Source organism: Convolutriloba macropyga, chromosome 9 (genome assembly GCF_964194025.1).
Source record: "Convolutriloba macropyga chromosome 9, txConMacr16.3, whole genome shotgun sequence".
In the NCBI taxonomy this organism is placed as follows: Eukaryota; Metazoa; Xenacoelomorpha; order Acoela; family Convolutidae; genus Convolutriloba; species Convolutriloba macropyga.
Window position 1 is genome coordinate 65,276,407 of NC_134476.1, and position 21,283 is coordinate 65,297,689.

Sequence of the window (21,283 nt, forward strand, 5' to 3'; positions counted from 1 at the left end):
GTATGAAAAGAGAACGCTCGGCTTAAACAGTTTATGAAGAGACTTCAGCTCGACTTTGGAGTTCTCGGCCGTACCTCGACCAAAGTTATACCTCACCGACGTTTTTTTCTGCTTGACTTTAGATCGACCCCGTAATATCAATCAATGAAGCCCCCCCCCCCCCCACCCCACCCCAATAAATTTGGACTTTTTCATAAGTCGAGATCTCGCCCAGGGTTCCTGAAATGTCCTAATATTTCCTCGACAAAACAAGAATCTCCAATGAGCTAAATAGGAGACGCTGCAGTTGTAACATGAAAACGTTTTTAAAAACAACGTTGAATGATTTCTTGCTCTCACAATATGAAAAAATTCCTTTGAATAGTAACGTAGGAGCTTTTAAAAGTTATTTTTATTTTTAGGAAGAAAACAATCGGAAGAAAATATTATAATGCGATTCTGTAAGAAAATGGTTGATGTTTATTATTTTATTTTGTTTGAATGATTTGAAGTATTTTTTGTTTCAAGTATATTTAACAGTATGGTTATAATTTTAATTTAGTTGTTGCAAAAAAAACATAGGCAGCCTCCTCCATCCTGCCCTCTCCTCTCACTCCATTATAATTTAAATTAGAATTAGCAGCCGCCCACTCCTACTTCTTGGTATATACATATATATATATATATATATATATATATATATATATATATATATATATATATATATATATATATATATATATATATATATACACTCCTACTCCAACTTCATTCTATATGCTTCAACTTGCACTATTTTTTGGCTTTTCAGAAACAAAAAATTTTTGATGTCAACTTGTGAAACTTGTAAAGTCCAGACCTGGGTTTGTGTGACTCGTGCAATTGATCCCCCAATTAAACAAAATCAGAAAACGAAAAGTTTTTTTTCTATAAACACAAAAATTTCATGCTGAGCATTTCGAACTTGTTTCACCAAAAGATGCAAATCATATTTTCATATTTCCTGATATTTTCAACTGAACATGCAAACTCAGTGTGGTGATGAGTGTTTTTCAATTAGAGTGAAAACAGAATTGACTTCTTTTTTCAATCTGCTGTTTCAAAAGCTATTAGAAAGATTGATCAAAAAACTATTAGATTTGGGTATTTGGAAAGTTTTATTGACTTTGATGAATTTTCGCAGAAGGGTGAAAAATATTTGTATCTCAAAAATATCTGAACTACATGACAATGAATGTCGCGAAAGCTGGTTTTTCAAAAAAAAACTTTTTTTTTCAATTTTCTTATAATTAGTAATAGATAATGGAGTCATATGGAACTGCGGCTGTACTTCGACACAATAATGTTGTACTATTATGCCGTCTACTAAAATATTTAAATCCTGTAATTTTACCGCGTTCATGTAATTTTATTATATCTTCAACAAAAGATTTTTTTGTTGTTGAAAATCATCGGCAAAAAAGTGAACTTTCTCTCTTGTTGTCTAGAAACATGCATTAGAAGTAGAAATAATAGAAGAATTTTCATAAGTTTAAAATAATAGTCGAGTCAACCCCCAGTCAATTTTGGAACGGTTATCCTGCAAGATTGCAAGATTCTGGCAGAAACTGCCAGAATCCTAAAAGATAGCAAACTTTTTTGCACGTAATATGTACACCAAAACCGTCAAAACTTGCTCCTAAAACATTGAAATCTTGAAACAAGCGGTCTAAAGGTCGCAATATTCAAATGTACAAATCTTAGGTGCATCAACAAAAAAAAACATCTAAAAAAATTATTAAAAAGTTATCGAAAATTATTAATATAATTGTTAATCTAGGGGATCAAAAAACCTTCCATCTTCTTTTTTAATTGTTCAAAAGTGCTTTGAACTTTGTCGATTTTCTCCTGACATTCTGTTTTTTTACGAAGAGCGGTTGAAGAAAGGTTGAGGTTGAGATGAAGTAGGGTTGAAAAAGGTTCCCTCCAAAGTGTGCAACGTAAGCAACGTAGCTTTAACAGAAACAAAACCGGACAAATAACATTAAAAAATGCGCAAACAATGCACTTTGGAAAAAAAAGACGAAAACGCAAAATCCACGAACGAAAAAAAGCAAAAAGTCACTGGGAGAGTGCAAAAAGGCACTTAGACGTTCAAAAAAGCAAAAAATGCATTGAGAAAGGCAACAAATTGTTTGAAAAGATGTTAAAAAGGTTATATTGTCATGAAAAAGCGAACAAATGCAATTCTCTAAAGAGTTTTCATTTTGGTTTCCTTTTTTAAATTCAAAGCCACAAAAAGGACTGGGTTCAAACCTAAAACATACCAATTACCAGTTTTTACCAACTGTTTGGTATGTTTTTGGCTCAACCGTACTTTTGCAAAAACCACAATACTAAAAGGACCGAAGAACAACTGTTAACAGAACAAAAACTGTTAAATGATTTTAATTCCTTTTTTTCGAAGATACGCCAAAGTGAATTTTTCACATATTTTTCGTTGCATTCTAAAGTCAAGTTACTATTTGATTTTTTAAGCCATGCCGGTTGAGAGCGCATATACAAAATTTTGCTGCCACTTGTTTTAATATAATAAAATTCCACAATGAATAGAGTTATCAGATTCTTGGAATATCTATTTCTACAACAAAAAAGCCACAAAAAAATATGAAAAAAGAGAACGAATCAAATCTGCTGCAGCTGAAATTACTGCAATCGCTTATTGATATTAAAAAATTTCGCTTCCAATTATAAGATTTCAACTTTTAACAATAAGAAGAAATTTTGATGGTTTTTTTAGTACAACAGATTCTTAGAACCGCTATTCTCTTGATTATGCATTATTTTGATCTGAGCATCTTAAATGTTGAATAGGTGTCCAAAAGATCACAACATTATTAAAAAGCAACCATATTATTTTCCAACTAGAGATAATAATTTAAGCTATAAAGCGTAACTTCCACTAGCACTTTGAACAAAAAAATTCAAGCAATTTCTCTTCATGTAACAAATATATGTCCGAATTTGGGGTTCCGACTAAATTCTCCACTTTTCATGAAGATGTTCTAAAGGTATGTTTAAAACCGAGGCTTGTGGTGCTCATCTATTTGGGGAAAAAAGTAAAAATGTAAACTCAATACATCGGTTGGCAAACTCGCAAGGAGCAACAATAGAAAAAAGTTATGAAAGAAGGATGGAAAACTGTTACAGATACTTTCACAGTGAATTACCTAATAAGCTTTTTATATTTTTGACATAAATACAAATTTTCACAAAAAGACTAGTATCCAATCACTTGAAAAATTTATTCCCTTTTATTGGTGTTTTGATAAAGAAAAACAGATAAAACTAATTAATTTCCAATTTATTTTTCAAATTTTTATGTTATAAAGAAATCCCACAGTAACCTCAGCAAGCAGTTATGTTAAAAAACTCTTGCTATAAAAGGAATTGGCCATCAACAGTCAATGGATTAAAAATAATGAACCAAAACAGCTCTTAAGACTGAGCAGACTACAAAAGTTATTAGACTATATGAAATAACTTGTAATAAAATCTTAAAATCTTCCTCTGGCAACAAAATTTATTGATTTGTTGCTACAATAGTGCCCAAAAGTAATAAATCTACTTATAGTGCTGCGCTGTCAACTAAAAGACGTGTGATCTTAACAAATCTGTTGCAAAAACCACGAACGAAAAGGAAACAAAAAGTCATTGGGAGAGCAAAAACGCTTTGATGGCCAAAAAGCAAAACGTGCACTGAGAAAAGCAGCTAATTGTTTGCAAAGATGTACAGAAGGTTAAAACGTCACGGAAAAGTCAACAAATGTAAACCTCTAAAGAGTTCTCATTTTCTTTTCATTTGTTAAATTCAAGGCTTTAAAAAGAACTCGATTCAAATATAAAACAGTATATCGGTTTTTACCTTTTAGTTATCTTTTTTGCTCAACCGGATTTTTGCAAATGCTACAAAACTAAAAGGACAGCAGAACAACTCTAAACAAAAACTGTTATATAATTCTAATTCCTTTTATTTCAAAGATACGCCACAGTTAAATTCATTTACTATATTTTTCATTGCAATCGAAAATCAATTACCTATTTGATTTTTTAAGCCAAGCGCTTCGGAGCACATATCAAATACATTGATACCACTTGTTTTGATTCAATAAAATCTCACAATGAATTGAGTTGTAAGATTCGTAGAATAGCTATTTCTACAAAAAAGCCACAAAATTTCATAAAAAAAGAGAAGGAACCAAATCTGCAGCTGACACTACTTTTTTTGAAATTAGGACATTTCGTTTCTGAATTATAAAACTTCAATTTTTATCAACAATAAAAAAAACTTTGTTGGTTTTGTAGTACAACTGCTCCTAAGAGCCGCTCTTCTCTTTATTATTTATTGTTTGATCCTATAAAACGTAACCTTTACTAGCTTTTTGAACAAAAGGTTAAAGGTTTTCCCTTCCTGTAACCAACTTTTGTCCGAATTTGAAGTTCATATTAATTTTTTTTTCAAATTTTTTTGCAGATGCCGTAAAAGGTTGTTTAAAACCGTAGCTTGTGGCGCTCATCTACAGGGAATAAAGTAAAATTGTAAACACAATACATTGGTTGGCAAACTCGCATGGAGCTCCAATAGAAAAAGATTTGAGAAGAATATAAAATAGTTACAAATATTGTCAAGAAGTTAATTTCTTAATAAGCTTTTAACGTTATTGACATATATACAAAATTTCACAAAAAGTCAAGTAGCCAATCAATTGAAAAACTTATTCCCGTCTACTGGTTTTTTGTTAAAGAAAAACAGATAATACCTAATTATTTTCCTATTTCTTATGTTATAAAAAAAGTCCCACAATAACCTCAGCAAGCAGTAATGTTAAATAACTATTGCTACAACTGCAAATGGCCATCAACAGCCGATGGATCAAAAATAATGAACCAAATCAGCTCCTGAGACTGAGCAGACTACAAAGGACATTCGAGTTTGTATTAAAAATTTGAATATTTCCTCTGACAACAGAGTTTATTGCCTTTGTTGCTACACGAGTACCCAATAGTCGTAAATCTGCTTACTTTGCAGCGCTTTGAACTACAAGATGTGTGATCTGAACAAATATTCTGCAGGTTACAACGTCATAAAATACGAACAAAGGAAAATCGTTAACGTGTTTTGATGATGTTTCCGTTCTTTAATACTTTAAGCCGCGAACATAAAGCGTTTCAAACATAAAATACTATTCAAATTTTTGATTTCCCAACTTATTTTGTTTTCTTTCTGATCAACCGGACGTTTGCAAAACTACGAAACTAAAAATTCCGGAGAACAAGATTTTAAGAAAGTTGATAGATAATTTAATTTTTTTTTCAAAAAGAGGTAAACTGCTGATTTGTCCCTCTACATCTCAATCCGGTAACACAATTTAAAATCAAGCTCCAATTTGATTTCTTTTTTGAGAGCCATGTGGTGAGAGCGCATGCATTAATTGTCGTTGCAATTTGTTTTGATAACATAAAATCCATGAGTGAATTTGCCATCCAGTTTGTTGGAGTAAATATTGGTACATCAAAAGCTTGCCGTCAGAATTCAACACAAATAAGACTTTTTTTGTTTCTAAAGTGATGAACTTTTAAGACTATCGACAAACAATGAATTTTCTTTTCTTGAGTACTACAGAGTACTACTTTTCTTGAGTACTTTATATTTCTTATATAAAATCAGCATTTTATGCAGCACCTTTCCTACATATTTTCAGCACTTGTGAAATCCTCAAATTCAGCGAATTCAGCGCCTTTCTTGCATAATTTCCACATTTATCTTGCAAAACTTCAGCAGTTTCTCAGCATCTCTCTTTCATATTTTCAGCACTAGTAAAAATTCAAATTCAGAGGATTAAGCGGCTTTCTTTCACAATTTTAACACTTCTCTTACAAGACTTCAGCAGCTTCTCAGAACCCTTTTTATCACATATTTTCAGCAGTTGTGAAAATGTCAAAGTAAGCGGAATGAGCGCCTTTCTTACATAATTTGTCGTGCAATTTTTTTGCGCAGTATTTCTTATAATGCTGTCAGCATGTAAGATCTTTCATCTTTTGCATTCCTGTAGAGCCATTAACCAATCAAACATCTGCGTTGTTTTTTTAATGATGAATCATATTATTGATAAACAGTACAAGCTAAAAGCGTCACGTTTTCATCTTATCTAGCGGAAGGAAGACAATTTGACTTAAACTACCTTGTTTCCTTCAATCAAGTTTTTTGGCAATATACTCCAGCTGCGATAACTTTTAAGTTGGACTGCTCTAGTGCAATTCTGTTTAGTCTTGCTCCGGTGCTGCTTCTGTATGTACAGAAGCAGAAACAAAATCAAAAAATTTCCAAATTTTTTAGGGAAAGCCTTGAAAATGAGTAAAGTGCTGAACGATAAATATAATAAAGAAAAATAGGAAAGTGCTGAATTTAATGAAAATTAAGCAAGAAAAGCGCTGACAGCCGCTGAAAAATTTTTTCTCTAGGATAAATCTTATTTTGCGATAAATATGAGGATAAATTTTACATAATTATCCGCTTAATGAGCTGAAAAGTGCTGATAATATGAAAGAAAGATGCTGAAAACTCAACAGATTAGGTGGATTATTAAGTGAGATTTATGTGGTGAAAGATATTTTTCTTCAGCGGTTGTCAGCGCATTTCTTTCATAAGTGTTGCCAAAATCCGCAACCCGGGTTTATTCGAGAGCAGCCATTTGCAAAAAAAATGGCGGCCTTTTTATAAACCATTTGGCCTTCGCAAAAGACAAAATGCGAGCGAAACTAGAACCTGAACGAATGGCAGCAAAGTGTGGGCCAAAAAATTATGTGGTTTGTTTATCATTTTAACGTGGCATATTTTGTAAGATTCCTTTCAGTTATTGGGTTCAACTTAAACTATTGAAGCCATCGAGTGAGTTGTTGTTGTTTGTTTTAGCCCGGACGAAAGTGAGGCACCAGACAATATTATTGCACTTTTGCGTTTACAAAGGCCAATTGAGGGTAAGAAAGTGATCTGTGTCACCCGACCCCTCCCCCCTCAACTTTACCCAAAGAGCTGAAAAAGAGTGAATATGCTGCGATTGCAGCTCTAAAATTGTCCCACCCCCCCCCCCCTCCAAACTTTGAAACCTGTGAGCGAAAGCAGGTGAAACCTAGATTGGCTCACAAACATAGTTATGAATTTCACCTACCCGGGTCGAGATATCAGCGCCGTTTCAGCGCATCTTTTTGTAAGAATTGCGCTGAAATTTTGTAGGACATGCGCTGAATGCGCTGAAATGCGCTGAAATTTCGAGATGGCGCTGAAACTTTTCAATTTCAGCGCACCTTCAGCGCATTTCTTACATAGTTTCTGTGCATTTTCATCTCATTTCTTACAGAACTTTCAGCACCCATTCAGCGCATTTCTTACATAGTTTCTGTGCATTTTCATCTCATTTCTTACAGAACTTTCAGCACCCTTTCAGCGCATTTCTTACATAATTTCAGCGCTTTTCATATCAAACATTTTATTATTATAAATTGAAATTAAATGGGAAGCATTTCAGTTCTCAATAGCGCAGTGGAATAATTGATAGATGAGGCACAATGATCGGGGTTCAAGCCTCGGAGCGAAAGAAAAGAGCTGAACTTTTCGAAATTTCAGCGAATTTCAGCGCATTTCTTACAAAGTTTCAGCACTTTTCAGCGCATATCAGAGCATTATTATGTAAGGCTTTTGTTTTGCAATTAGACTCTGAATCAGACTCTGATTATTTTCTAATTCATACTTTGAATCAGATTCTGATTATTTTCTAATTCAAACTTTGAATCAAACTCTGATTTTTGTCTGAACTACACGGGTCGAGAAAATTTCAAATAGTTATGTGAGAATTTTCGAAAAATTCAGCGCATTTCAGCGCATTTCTCACATAGTTATTGGAATTTTTCTCGACCCGGGTAGTCCAGACAAAAATCAGAGTCCCATTCAAAGTTTGAATTAGAAAATAATCAGAGTCTGATTCAAAGTTTGAATTAGAAAATAATCAGAGTCTGATTCAGAGTCTAATCAGAGTCTGAATCAGAGAAAATCAGGGCAAAGTGAAACAAGAACACACTTTGGATCAGTTTTCAATTCTTTCTGAAAAATTTCTTGTTCCAGTACTGAATTACTCTGAAAGTTAGGTACCGGATGGAACAAAAGTTTTGTCTAGCTTTGAAAAAGTTTATTTAGTAAGCCCATAAAGGTAAAACAGCAATGGAAGCCAAATTTTTTCATCGTCTCTTAGCCATTAAATGGATGGAGTTACAATGTTTCGGAAAAATTTTAAAAAACGAAGACTTTCACCGAAAGTTTCGAGTTTTCCTTGCAATTTTTACCTGTGAAACAGCATTAATAATTACACCGAGCTCAAAATATGTACTTGTAGGTAAACATGATAAGAAAGCGTTTAATTGGTCGGAAAAGGCACAACAGTATGAGTGAAAAAATCAGAAATCAGATTATTTTTATTCCCGTACCTAACTCCAAGTTTAAATCAGTACTGGGCTATTGTTTCCCATGTGATATATTTTGCTCGCCTTTTCGCTCGAAATTTGCTTCTTTCAAGGGTATATTAACGTCGCAAAACACAAATTTCCAACAGTCATGGTGGCGAAGAAAAGAGAACGAACGTCTAGGGATCGGGAGATCGTGGGTTCAATCCACGTACCGAAATATATTTTTGCACTTAGCCCAAGTCTGACCATTGTAAAATAAAGACTGAACGCAAATCTGACAAGTCAAAAAAGTGACATGAACAGTCTATGATTCAGTATTCAGTAATGAGCAGGAATTTTATTCATACTGACCCAGTATTGAAAGCCACTTGGAGATAGCTAAAGGTTGCCTGTTCATTTGTTTTCCACCCCGGCAGAAGCCGCTGTATTTTTTAAACAATTCAATGGTTAAAATGGCTTAATCAAACGTTCTGTTGCTTCCATGCTGTTTTTGAAGCCAACTAGAGGAATTTTTGCAATTCTTTTAAAACTTTGAACATACCGAATTTTTTTGGAATCAGTTCAAAATTTATATTGCTCTGTCTTGAAATCTGGAACGATGGTAGCGAAATTTTTTTCAATCAGCACAATGAACGTTTAAAGTGTTCGTTGTGTAGACTGGATGAAAAACTGCCTAGTTTATGGTGTGACACAACAAAAATGAAAAAAGTTGTTGAAACGAAGTTAAGAAAGTGTAGTTTGTTATCATAGTTTTCATGAGTTCGATTATCTGGTTTGCAAACTGCTAAAATCAATGATTAGAAAGTGAGTTAGCAATAAATAATATTGCAAACACAATAGAAATTCATCCAAAAAACACAATTGCACTAGATTTGACTGACAACAATAAAAAAAGCGCTTAAGGAAGACAAAATCGAACCCTGGGGAGACTTTTGAGAACTATTTTTCACATTATCGATACTATCTTAGTTACTAGATAACTAAAGCCAATGAAAAAGGTGACCCGTGGAAATAAATTACTTGTTCGAAAAAATAAGGACATAATATTATTAGTAGGGAATATCCAGGCCTGAAAGAAAGTGTAACTAAATTGGCTTGCTGTGCTGTCAATACTTTTGCAAAAATGCTTATAAAAACACTAATACTAAAAAAGTGACAAAATGTTAAAAGAAATTTCTCAGGAAATCTGACACTGGCCTCAAAATTGTGCAAAAACGGCAATCGTATCAAAATAAGAAAGTTTTGTGTTTAGTCTATAAAAGTTGTTTTCTGATTGGATGGTCCTCAACTATTGCACACAACAAAATTTTCACATTGCATGTAATTATACTTTTCCAACAAGTCAAAAATCACTTGAAATGTTTTTAAAAACTGCTTGTTTATCTCAAAAACTTGTTTCTGTTATGAGACTTGAGAATCAGTGTCTTCCTTTTTAATGAACAGATAGATCACTTTACGCGAGGATAATAATGATAATAGTTGCGTTTTTTGTTGCTGCAAAAATTTTTGGTAATTTTTTTTTGAAAATTTTAAAAACAGGTTTCCTTTCTGTTGTTTTCCTCTTCTTGTTTGTTCATCAAAATTTCATCTGATTTTTTGATGAACAATAATTGTAAAAAACATAAGACCACTAAATGAATTTTTTAAAATTATTATTAATGAAAAGGTGAAATTTTATCATCATAAGCTCAGACAATAAAGAAGACAGGCTTAAAAAGGAAAATGTTGTCGGTAATTTTAATTTCTTTTTCTGTCAGTATATATATCCCTCATTTGTTTGTTAATTTCTCGCAGCCATTTTTTCAATTTAGGGGAAAATGAGCCAGTAGGGAAATTCAATGCAAGAGAAAATTTTGTACGGATTTGCCTAATAAAGTTTTTGTTTCTATTTTTCTCTTAAGTATAACGATTGATTGTTATTGATATATGCTTAGGATAAGCTGAATGGAGTTAAGGATAAATCCCATTTAGCAATAAAATTTTCAAGTTTTTGAAAGAGAAATTGCAGTTTATTTGTTTACGAGTCGTATTTGTACACTAATTGTGGGGTTCTTACACCTTTCTGAGATTTACCCTTGATATTAACTGGTTTATATAAACAAGAGAAGTAAGGATACTCAAAATTGATCAGTAAAACTTGATAGGCTTTTGGAAATATATACATTTTTATAATTTAAAATTCATTTTTTGTTTTTTTTAACTACCACTTCTTTAACGAACATTTTGAAAAATGTGATTATTGCGTGTGTGTCAAAATGTCGAGCATCAAATAAAATATTCTTATAGATTCTGCATTTTTAAATTTTATCAAAGTCGAGTAGTTTGGTTGCATAAACTTGGATGCTTTTTTGGGTAATTAAATTTCCAATAATTGTGATTCCACGAAAAGGGATGTTCAACAGTTGTTTGAAATGTGATGTGGTTTTCTGATTTGGTTAAATAATCGGCAAATTAAATATCCTCATTGCCTCTTGACTTTTTGTCTAACGCAGCTTTTACACGATATCTATGATAGGGGAAAAGGAAGCTAATTAAAACTGAATAGTTTAAAATTAAAGATATCTCTTTCTATAAAAAATATAAGGTTAAGAAAAAACAAATTTATCCTTGGTTCTGTGTTATATATTACTCATACCATAGATGTTAGCGGCAAATTTTTATGATTTTAAATAGTTTTCTGAACCGATAAAATAATTTTCCGAACAATCCATTGTACTGCTGTTGATGAAATTTTGTCTCTAGTCTCAAACATGACCTTGTTATACTTCGTCCTTTCATAACCTAAATTAAGGAAAACATTTAATTAAAAAATGAATTTTATTCTATCTTTTCTTGATTATATCAGTAATTACACTTCTTTTCGGTTTATGCCACCCAGCTTAGCGATTGCATGTTTATTGCACCCCAAATTGCCCGTGTAGGGTTTTCACATAAAGGTTTGCTAAAAAAGTCTTGTACCCGTACTCTGTAAATTGGGGTACGGTCGCTTCCCTGCGTAGTTTAGTTTTCTATCTGATCTCATGCATTTTGAATTTTTCTTCAACAGTGCTGATTTGCAAACACTTTTTAAAAAGTTTGCTGTTCAAACCGATTCACTAAGATTCAACTCAGAAGTTGAACAGCTTTAGTGTAAATTAGTTTTTGAGTTTTTGTTCCTAATTCCAGGAGAGACATTGCATTTCCCTGGCACAACTAAAAATCTTTACAAAGTTCAGTTAACAGAGAAACAGTCAACTTTGAAAGTCAAACCAAAATTAGAAGTTTCAGTTGGGCATCTAAATATTACTCCTTGTTTAACTCCATATCAACCAAGAACTATTGCGAACCCAGCTAAATAATCAAATTGGAAAAAGTTGTTTTCAGTGTTAGTGGTGGATAAAACAAGGATTCCAACCACCAGTAAAATTTGTCCCCTTCTCCTAACGCTAATCGCGCATGTCGAATCGGGCCAAATTTTACTCTTTGTTGGAATCCTTGTTTTATCCACTACTATATTCACCACTATAAATACATATTACATGCACAATTTTGTCTACAAAATGTACATATTTAGTATAATTTATGCATTTCATACACTAATATCCAAAAGTTCTCAAGCTAGTTTTATGCCTAATTTCATATCTAATATGCCAAACTATATTGAAATAAATCAGGTTAATCATCTCACAAAGTTTTTTTCAATAGAATCGGATGGACTGAAAATAACTCAAAATTGCTTAGAAATCGATAAAAAGAAACAATTTTCTTTAAAATTTTGACTTTACCCTTGGAGACGATTGATCTATGATGTTTAACTGAGTGATTATATGTACCAGGGTACATTTTTTGAGCCGAGTCTTGAGAGGTCTTGTTAAAAGGTTGACTCGCCTTTACCACGCTGCGGCAGTACTGCTCGACCTTTCTTAATGGCAACTGTGGGGAGGGTGCAACTACAGAATGCTTGAACACTTTTAATTTTAATTATTAAGCTGACTGAACTCTTAATAATCAGGTGAATATATTAATGTATGAACACTAAGCATATCAATATTAATATTAAATATATTGCTCAATAACCAATCACTTGTTTATCATTTATGAAAATTGTAGTTCTGTCATGCACCTAGATTGTAGCTGGCTATCCTTCTGAACTTCTGCCAAAAACATTGTAAGGAACTTTTTCCATTCTGAGTAGTAGTCTGTTGAGACTAGGATCCTGGGATAGCTCTCACACGCTTGAGAGAAGTTGATATAACTCTGGATAGTAGAGTAGGAATATCCTTTATCGTTCAGTAGTTTTTTCCGGTGAATATCCTTATTGTTTTCTTGATGATTTTGTTTCACTTTCCCCCATATGTATCCTCTGTCAGAAATTGTCAGTAGATATAAACGATTCAACTTTCCCTCCATGTTATTGCCTGTGGTGAGATAGGACTCAAAATCACCAATATTGAATATATTCCTGAGGAATTCATTCCTGTTTAGTGTGGAAAAATAAATATTCCGGCACATTCACTTCAAACTTGTCCAGTGTTTCCTGATGCTCGTAACTTAGTAGGTCCTTCTTGAACTTGGAGAGGAATAACTGGAAGAGTTCTGTTTCAGTTCGTTTTCTAGTCTCACTTTCAAGTTCGGCGGTTTTGTCGGGTATGCATTTGTTCTCCTTATAAAATGTAATCATTTGAGTTGTTAAATTAGTCAACTCGTTTATATTTTCTTCAGATAAAAAAGTGCATGATAAAGCTCCAGTTATTAAAGTCTCGTCAAATGACGAAAATTGTTAAAAATTTTTCGCTAGTTTTTGTAGTGAAGTGAATCTCATGATGAATGGCCAAAAAGTTCTGTGGAGAATAAAGGTCCCCTCATGGAGAATTATTCTCGAACACTCTTTTTTCTAGAATATTCTGACATGATTTTTAACTTAAAATTAGTTATCCTTTCCCAAGTAATCACCTGTTTGAAAGTAAAGTAATATTTAAATCCTTCTATTAAAATGAAATCTTTGTATAATTATTAAAAATTAAATAAAAATTTTAATAAATACTCATTACTAGCTAATTTTTAAGGGCATCATATATCCTAAATTTTCACTTGTTTGATTTCATTCTGTTAGTGGTGTTGGCTTTCTTTGTCAATGGTGGCGGCCAATTTAGCATGATATGCACTTTTCATTCGATCATTTTCATCACTGACGTGTAATGCGATGTTAAACCAGGCTTGTTGACTTCTTGTACTATTAGTGGTTGCTAAATATGAAAGAAAGCGAACAAAAAGAGCACAGTCAAAAACAGTTTTTCTATGTCTTCTTGAATATTATACTTATAAACATGCTCTCTGAATTGATTTCTAGTATGACCATATCTAAATCTATGAAGATAAATACATAGTCTACATTTCCTATTTCTAAATCTATATAATGATATATGTTCATAAACATTACACATACTACATGTTAGATATTGATCAGGATCAGAATAATGATATTCCAAATGTTCTATATAATCTTTCATTTTAACCATATTTTTACATACATAACAAGAATATTCTAATTCTTTACAATTATTACAACACTCTTTCCAAGGTTTATTTATACACTTTTTGCAGTTCATTTTCATTTTTCCAAATATTGTTTTTTGATTATTACCCTAAATAAAAACATCATGTCCCAATCAACTAAAACTAATGTCATAAACTTCTGCGATGTCTGTAATCTATCCTTTGAATCAAGGAAGGGTTTATACAGGCATCAATCATACGATCTCAAACATAAGGAACTATTGGAGAAAATGTTTGAGTCTGAAGAAGAAGAAATCTCTGAGAGGGTGTATAATTCGGATGAATATTTTATTAAAACTAAACCAGCCACCAAGCCTAAAACTAAAACTGAAGAGGATATCTCCACCAGATTTAAGTATGTAAAGAATGTCATGAAGAATTTAGGAATAAAATAGCTCTAACTAGTCACTCATATAGTCATAATCTTAAGTATTTAGAAAACACAGAAGACTTCGATATAAACTCCAGTCAGAACATGAGAGAGTTTTATATTACAGATAAAGGTCGGAATTACATTGAAGATATAGATGAAATTACTCTTTAGATTCTTCTAATTACTCTTTAGAAGAAATTAAAAACTGTTACCAGTTTCGTAAAGTACCAGTTTCGAAGATATAGATGAAATTACTCTTTAGATTCTTCTAATTACTCTTTAGAAGAAATTAAAAACTGTTACCAGTTTCGTAAAGTTAAGTGTTTTAAATATAAGATCACGGATGAATGTGATTATAAGAAGAGAACCAAAGAAGAAGTTGAAACTACTAAAATATTCTTCAATACTGATTATATTAATAATAATGCAATATATGAATACGGTGACTTCAATCGGTGGCTAGATTTCGAAAAGGAAATATATGAAGGTTATGGTTATGATTTCGAGTTTCTTGGAATAAGAAGTATTCAGTTAAACATTGAACCAACTAAAGCATCTATTGGTAGTTATATAGATTTACCTCCTGATCTCAAAAACTCTAAATCGATATTAAATATACGTATTCATAAATAGAATTGCTTACAACTAACTATAACTGCTTGGCTACATCCCGCCCCACACCATGCAACTTGAGAAAGTAAATATGTAGATAAACTAATTGAACCAAGACAACAACATGGAGATGATTTTGCTTATATAATAAGAATACAGAAATTGTATAATATTAATATTTGGGTATACACACCTTGTGGTGGGGGCAAAATAGAATTGTTTAAACAATTGGATGATTTTAAAAAAAGATAGAAAAGATGTAAGAATACTAGTTTGTAGTAATGGTCAAATAGAACACTGCCCCCTAATAAAAAACATAGAAACCCTGTTAGTTCGCCCAAATAAAAATAACATTAAATATTATTATTGCGATAGGTGTACCTATTGGTTTAAATCACAAATATAATATGATAAACACGAATTCAACAACTCATTCAAACCAGAGATTGTTTGTCCTAAGAAAAAACATATTACTTTTATAAATGAACACAAACGTCAAAATATAAAAAATATTATAACTGCTGATATAGAATGTTGCATTGTTGAAGTCTCAACTAATGGTTATGGCGAAGCATGGTCGGAGACCCATAAATATGTTATAGCCAAACATATTCCAATAGCTGTGGGTTACACCTGGCAAGGTAACTTCAAGCACTACTTCGGTCTAGGCTGCATCAAAAGTTTTGCTAGAGATCTATTAGAAATAGAAACTGAGAATAACTTCAAGCGCAACAAAACAAATGATATTCACAGAAGAAGATAAATTATATCCTGAAACCAATAACACCTGTCATATCTGCAGCAAAACATGTATCAATAAAGTAAGAGACCATTGTCATGAAACCGGTAAATATAGAGGACCTGCATGTAAAATATGTAATCTAAGATACAAACAAGAAAACTTCATTCCATTATTATTCCATAATGGCTCTGGCTATGACTTCAACCTACTATACAGTGAACTCTTCAAACAAATTAATGATAAAAGAAAAGTAGATAGCATACCACGAGCTGCTGGTTAGTCTAAGATGTTTAGCATTGGTTGTCTTAAATTCTTAGATAGTTATAACTTCCTAGCTGTGCCTCTAGATCAAATGGCAAAGATATACGGCTGTAAAACTAAAACATTTTATCCATATGAATACTTTGGTTTAGAGTCGTATAGTAGCAAAGCGACCTGGGGAAGGGCATGCGGCCTTGGTTCCCCAACCACAAAAAAGTCGTATGATGAAATTATAGGTAATATAAAAATCGAAGACTTCAAATCCTCTCTACATAATAAATTACCAACACAAGAAGAAGTAGATAACTTTAATAATGAAAACAGTCATAAAACTGAAAAAGATCTAACTATAGAGTATTTACAGAATGATGTGGAAATATTAGACTATTGCATGAATGAATATGTTAAATTAAGCATGAAAGAATTCAAGCTCATTCCACCTCATTACGTTAGTCTACCAGGTTATAGTTTTGATTGTTGGTTAATGTCAAGTGGTGTTACATTAGATACATTGCAAGATAAACAAATGTTAGATGATTTTGTTGGATTAAAGAGAGGTGGTATATGTGGAAAAATGGGTGATAGATATATAAATCGGCAGAGCCGCTTCGCGGATAACAGTGATGGTAATTCCATCAGGGAACCTGCATCGCAGATGGCAGAGCATGGCGAAGCATGGACGAAGTCCCATGACCAAAGGTCTATATGGTACATAGACGCAAACAACCTATATGGTTATGCAATGATGCTAAAGTTACCTTAAAGGAATTTGAGTTTATTGCTACTACTACTCTAGATGTAATATTGAATACTCCAGATGATAGTGGTCATGGTTACTATATAGTTTGTGATATTGAAAATACTAATGAATGTAAAGAGAGAACAGAACAGTTGGCACTAATGCCTAATAAGAGAAAGATTAGGTTACAGAGAAAGAGATGGAGGCAAGGCAAGATCAGAGAAATTAATCTTAGACCAAAACAACAAAACAGAATATATGGTTCATTATAGGATGTTAAAGTTCTATATTAGGATGGGAGTAAAAGTAACAAAAATACATTGAGTAATTAAATTTAAACAAGATTATATATGTAGAGATTATATACAAAACAATACAAATAAAAGAGCAACAGCTAAAACTGAAGCAGAAAAGGATGTAAGGAAATTAATGAATAACTCATTATATGGAAGAATGTGCATGAATCCTCTGCACTTCTTTCAAAGTAAGTTCCTGCATGATGAAGAAAAGATAATGAAAAGTGTAAGTAAACCAACATTTAAGAATATAAATAGATATAGAGATTATAGACAAATAGAATATATAAAGAAAAAAATAGAATATAGCTCACCTGCATATGTAGGAGTAACAATACTCGAACTTAGCAAATTACATATGTTTGATGTATTCTATAATATTCTACAACCATCACTCAAAGATATAACACTTCACTATATGGATACGGACAGTTTCGTATTAAGTTATAGTGAAGGTAAAGTTAGTGATGAGCATATGGACTTAAGTAATCCAGACATACCTATAAAAACTAATAATAAAGTCCCCGGCAAGTTTAAACACGAGCTGGGGATTAGGATTATTGAGGATTTTATAGCATTGTCCCCCAAAACATATAGCTTCAAAAATTATCCTAAACACACTAAAGAAAAAGGAATAAAGAAGCATAAAAATGCTAGGCACATAGATTATTATGATACGTTAATGAATAATACACAGAGAACTATAGATGAATGCAGAATACAAAAAGTTGGCGATAACATGACAACAAAAAAACAAGTAAGATTAGTTTAAATATATTTGATGATAAAAGGTTTTATGTAAACAATATAAAAAGTTATCCTCATGATGAGAATCTATATCTATTCAAAAGAGATTAAGTAAAAAAATCTGTGAACGGACTTCATCAGTGGCAAGCCAAGCATCATTAAATTTAAACAAAGAACAACTGGTTAATAATATTCTAGAACTAACCATTAAGGATGATAGAAAGTTAATTGAAGCCGCTATTAGATTATATAATGATCTGCAAAGTAGTTTCACTATCTGTGAAGCAGGTTCTCCCTGATTTATAATCTTAATAAAAACTGGTTAATAATCTATAATATTAGGTACTTCTATTCTATACTTCCTTTTATAAAATGATCAATTGCATCTCCTGGTTTAGTAGTTAGTACATTATAGATCATTATCCCTCCGAAAGTTATTTCCAAATCACTATTTCCTCTAGTTAATTTGTTTTTGTTATATTCTATAAATTTTAATATTTACTGGTTTCCCTTTCATTTAAAAATTTAGAATAACTTGAAATTATTAATTCATCATGCCAGGGATCCTTAGCATGGTTTATAAACTCTTTCGTAGTCCGATATTGTTTTCCACAAGCTAATCATTTTTTTTATTTCAGAGTAGTTTTCATCAATATGAAAAAATGACGAAACTAGAAACACTTATAGAATTAAACTATCTAGAAAAACAAAACAGAAGAATATATTAGAAGATAAATTAAAACAACAAGAATATTATGGAGAAACAGAAGAATTATTTGATCCTTTAACAAAAACACTAAATGCAAACACTGAACAGAATCTAGCCTTAAGTGAGCAAACATTAAGAGCAATAGATTGGCAAAATCAAGAGTTAGATAAAAAAAAAACTAAGACGATAGAGCAAGCTGGCTCCCAGTTTAATGAAGCATTAATGAAGTCCAATGGCAAAGCTGTAGAGGAAGCTCGAGATAAACCAGGAATGTTAGAAGATAAAGACACGGCTCAAATTATTAATATAATGTCAGTTCAATCTAATCCCCAATTAAAGTTAAAGTTCGGAAATTTAGATATTGGTGAATTCGAAATGAACGGTGTTAAACTAATTTACCAAGAAAATTCATTTATAGTTAAGGATAAAATATATGAATTGTCAGATGAATTTATAAACTTTCTTACTAACCCAAATATAAAATATGGTGAAATTGAGAAAGATGAAAACAAAATTAAAAGGTTTTTAACAGATAATAGATATGATTTAGGAAAAGGGGATAAGAAAAGCGCTAGATATAGAACAAAAAACGTATAATAGGGATAAAAGATGATGTATATGGTAGGGGATTAAATAACAACCCAGACCCAAATAGTTGAATAGAAAGACTAGAATTATTAATACTAGAAACAAAAGCCGGTCATGATGGATTATATGATGAAATGCTAGATATATCTAAGCAACTATTATCTATGAATATTATTAATCAAGAGCAACTAGATAATTTTGTTTTTAACTATGGTAAATGAGCAAGCTCACAACTTCGTTGATAGGTGAAAGCATGACTACATCCATAAAAAATGTGTAAAAACAACAACAACAACAATAATTTTAGCTAAAGAAGTATTCAGTCCTCAAATAACAAAGTTTAGAAGACAAAGAATAATACCCTTATATAAAGATGAAACATGGTCAGCTGATTTAATTGATAAGTCAACTCTAAGTAAATACAATAATAATGATAAGTTTATTTTAACTGTTATAGATATATTCACAAAATATGCATGGGCTATTCCATTAAAGAATAAATCTGGTTTATCTATAACAAATGGTTTTAAAATAGTATTAAGTGAACATCCACAAGGTGGCTCTGAACCTAGAAAACGAGAAAAGTTATGGGTAGATAGAGGTAGTGAGTTTTACAATAAAACATTTAAATCTTTACTTTAAGAATATGAAACAAAACTATATTCTACTTATAGTGATTTAAAGGCTGTATTCATGGAGAGATTTAATAGAACATTATTACATATAATAAATAAACCTATGTTCATCAATGGCAATGGTAATTGGGTAAATATATTAAATGATGCAGTCATAACATATAACAATAACATTCACTCAACAATTAATAAGACACCAGTTGACGCTTCTAATAATCCTGATAAAGTTAAATACACTTTTATTTTTAAGAATATTAAGGGTAAACCTGGCTACGCCCAACCTAAACTTAAAGTTGGTGATTATGTTAGAATTGCAGATAAACGTAATACATTCTCTAAGGGATACACTTGTAATTGGAATAGAGAATTGTTTAAAGTTAATGAAGTTCTAAAAACACAACCACCAACATATAAAATAGAAGATATTAATGGTGAGATAATAGAAGGTAAATATTACGAACAGGAATTATTAAAATCCGAGTTTGACTTTGAATCTAATAATAAGGTTTTGCAATCATTGAATATTGACCTGCGGTCCTAAGTCTAATTATAATTCTAAGTCTAAGTCTAAATGTAAGACCAATTATAAGTCTAATTACAAGACTAATTATTATTCTAATTATATGTAAACAAATACAAAAACGACAAGAAACAGATTCAATCAAGCTAAACATAAATCAACATCAACATCAATGAACAATTTAACACTAAGTAAGGCTCGCGGTTTATTCCTAAAAGATAATGATAATATTGATATGAAGGATACTTATAAAATTACAAATGTACATCATGCGATAGGTGAAAAAAATGTTGCTAAAAAGAGTATTGTGACAATAATTTATTATCCTCTTCTAATAAAATAGACATTTTACGTAGAAACATAACTGAACTAAGAAAGGGTGACTTTGATAAAGTTACAACTAAAACATTACAACTAAATGAAACACAAGTGAATGAAGAACTAATTAATGAGTTTATTGAATCAACAAATGAAGTCAGAAATACTGTTAAGTTTTGTAATAAAGTTGCTGCTGATACTGTCTCTAAAAATAATCAATTAAAACAAGATATTGATAATAATAAGTTTAATCAGAAAATCACTAACATACAACTAGATGAAATGTTTACTACTGAGCTAAAAAAATTTAAAGAAGTTAATAAAAAGCCTATTTCTTTTATAGATGGAGCCCTTTTAAAGAATAAAAGGACAATAGTACAATAAATAATAGCTATACTTTTACGAAGTACGTTAGTTGATAATAAAGAGCAAGCAAAACTTGAGATGCATTATGGTTTTAAACAAGAAGATAATGAAAGTTATTGAGAGTTATTTTACTACTGAAAATAATTAAAGCTATGACGGAGTCCATCAGTCAACCAACAGCACCGAGTGAGAGATTACTATATCCAGATTTGTCATCAGTATAAGAAAGATTGATAAACGAAAACATTCGAGGTAATAATAAATTTAACAATAATATTAACATTATAAAAGATAGTAGAAACTATTATGAAACTGAAACTAACAACTATAAGAAGAAGTTAAGTAGATATAAGAATTATTTTAACGT

At 31.5% G+C, this 21,283-nt stretch overlaps 1 protein-coding gene across 1 annotated transcript in view; it reads left to right on the top strand.

Moving 5' to 3' along the window:
* Positions 1–4,869: 4,869 nt before the first annotated feature.
* The window catches only part of LOC142346289 (uncharacterized), a 41,568-nt gene continuing 25,154 nt past the window's right edge, over positions 4,870–21,283 (top strand). The window contains exons 1-2 of the mRNA XM_075398803.1: positions 4,870–4,949; positions 6,932–6,996. Coding sequence (XP_075254918.1) covers positions 4,870–4,949; positions 6,932–6,996 — 145 coding nt within the window. The remainder of the gene's footprint in view (positions 4,950–6,931; positions 6,997–21,283) is intronic.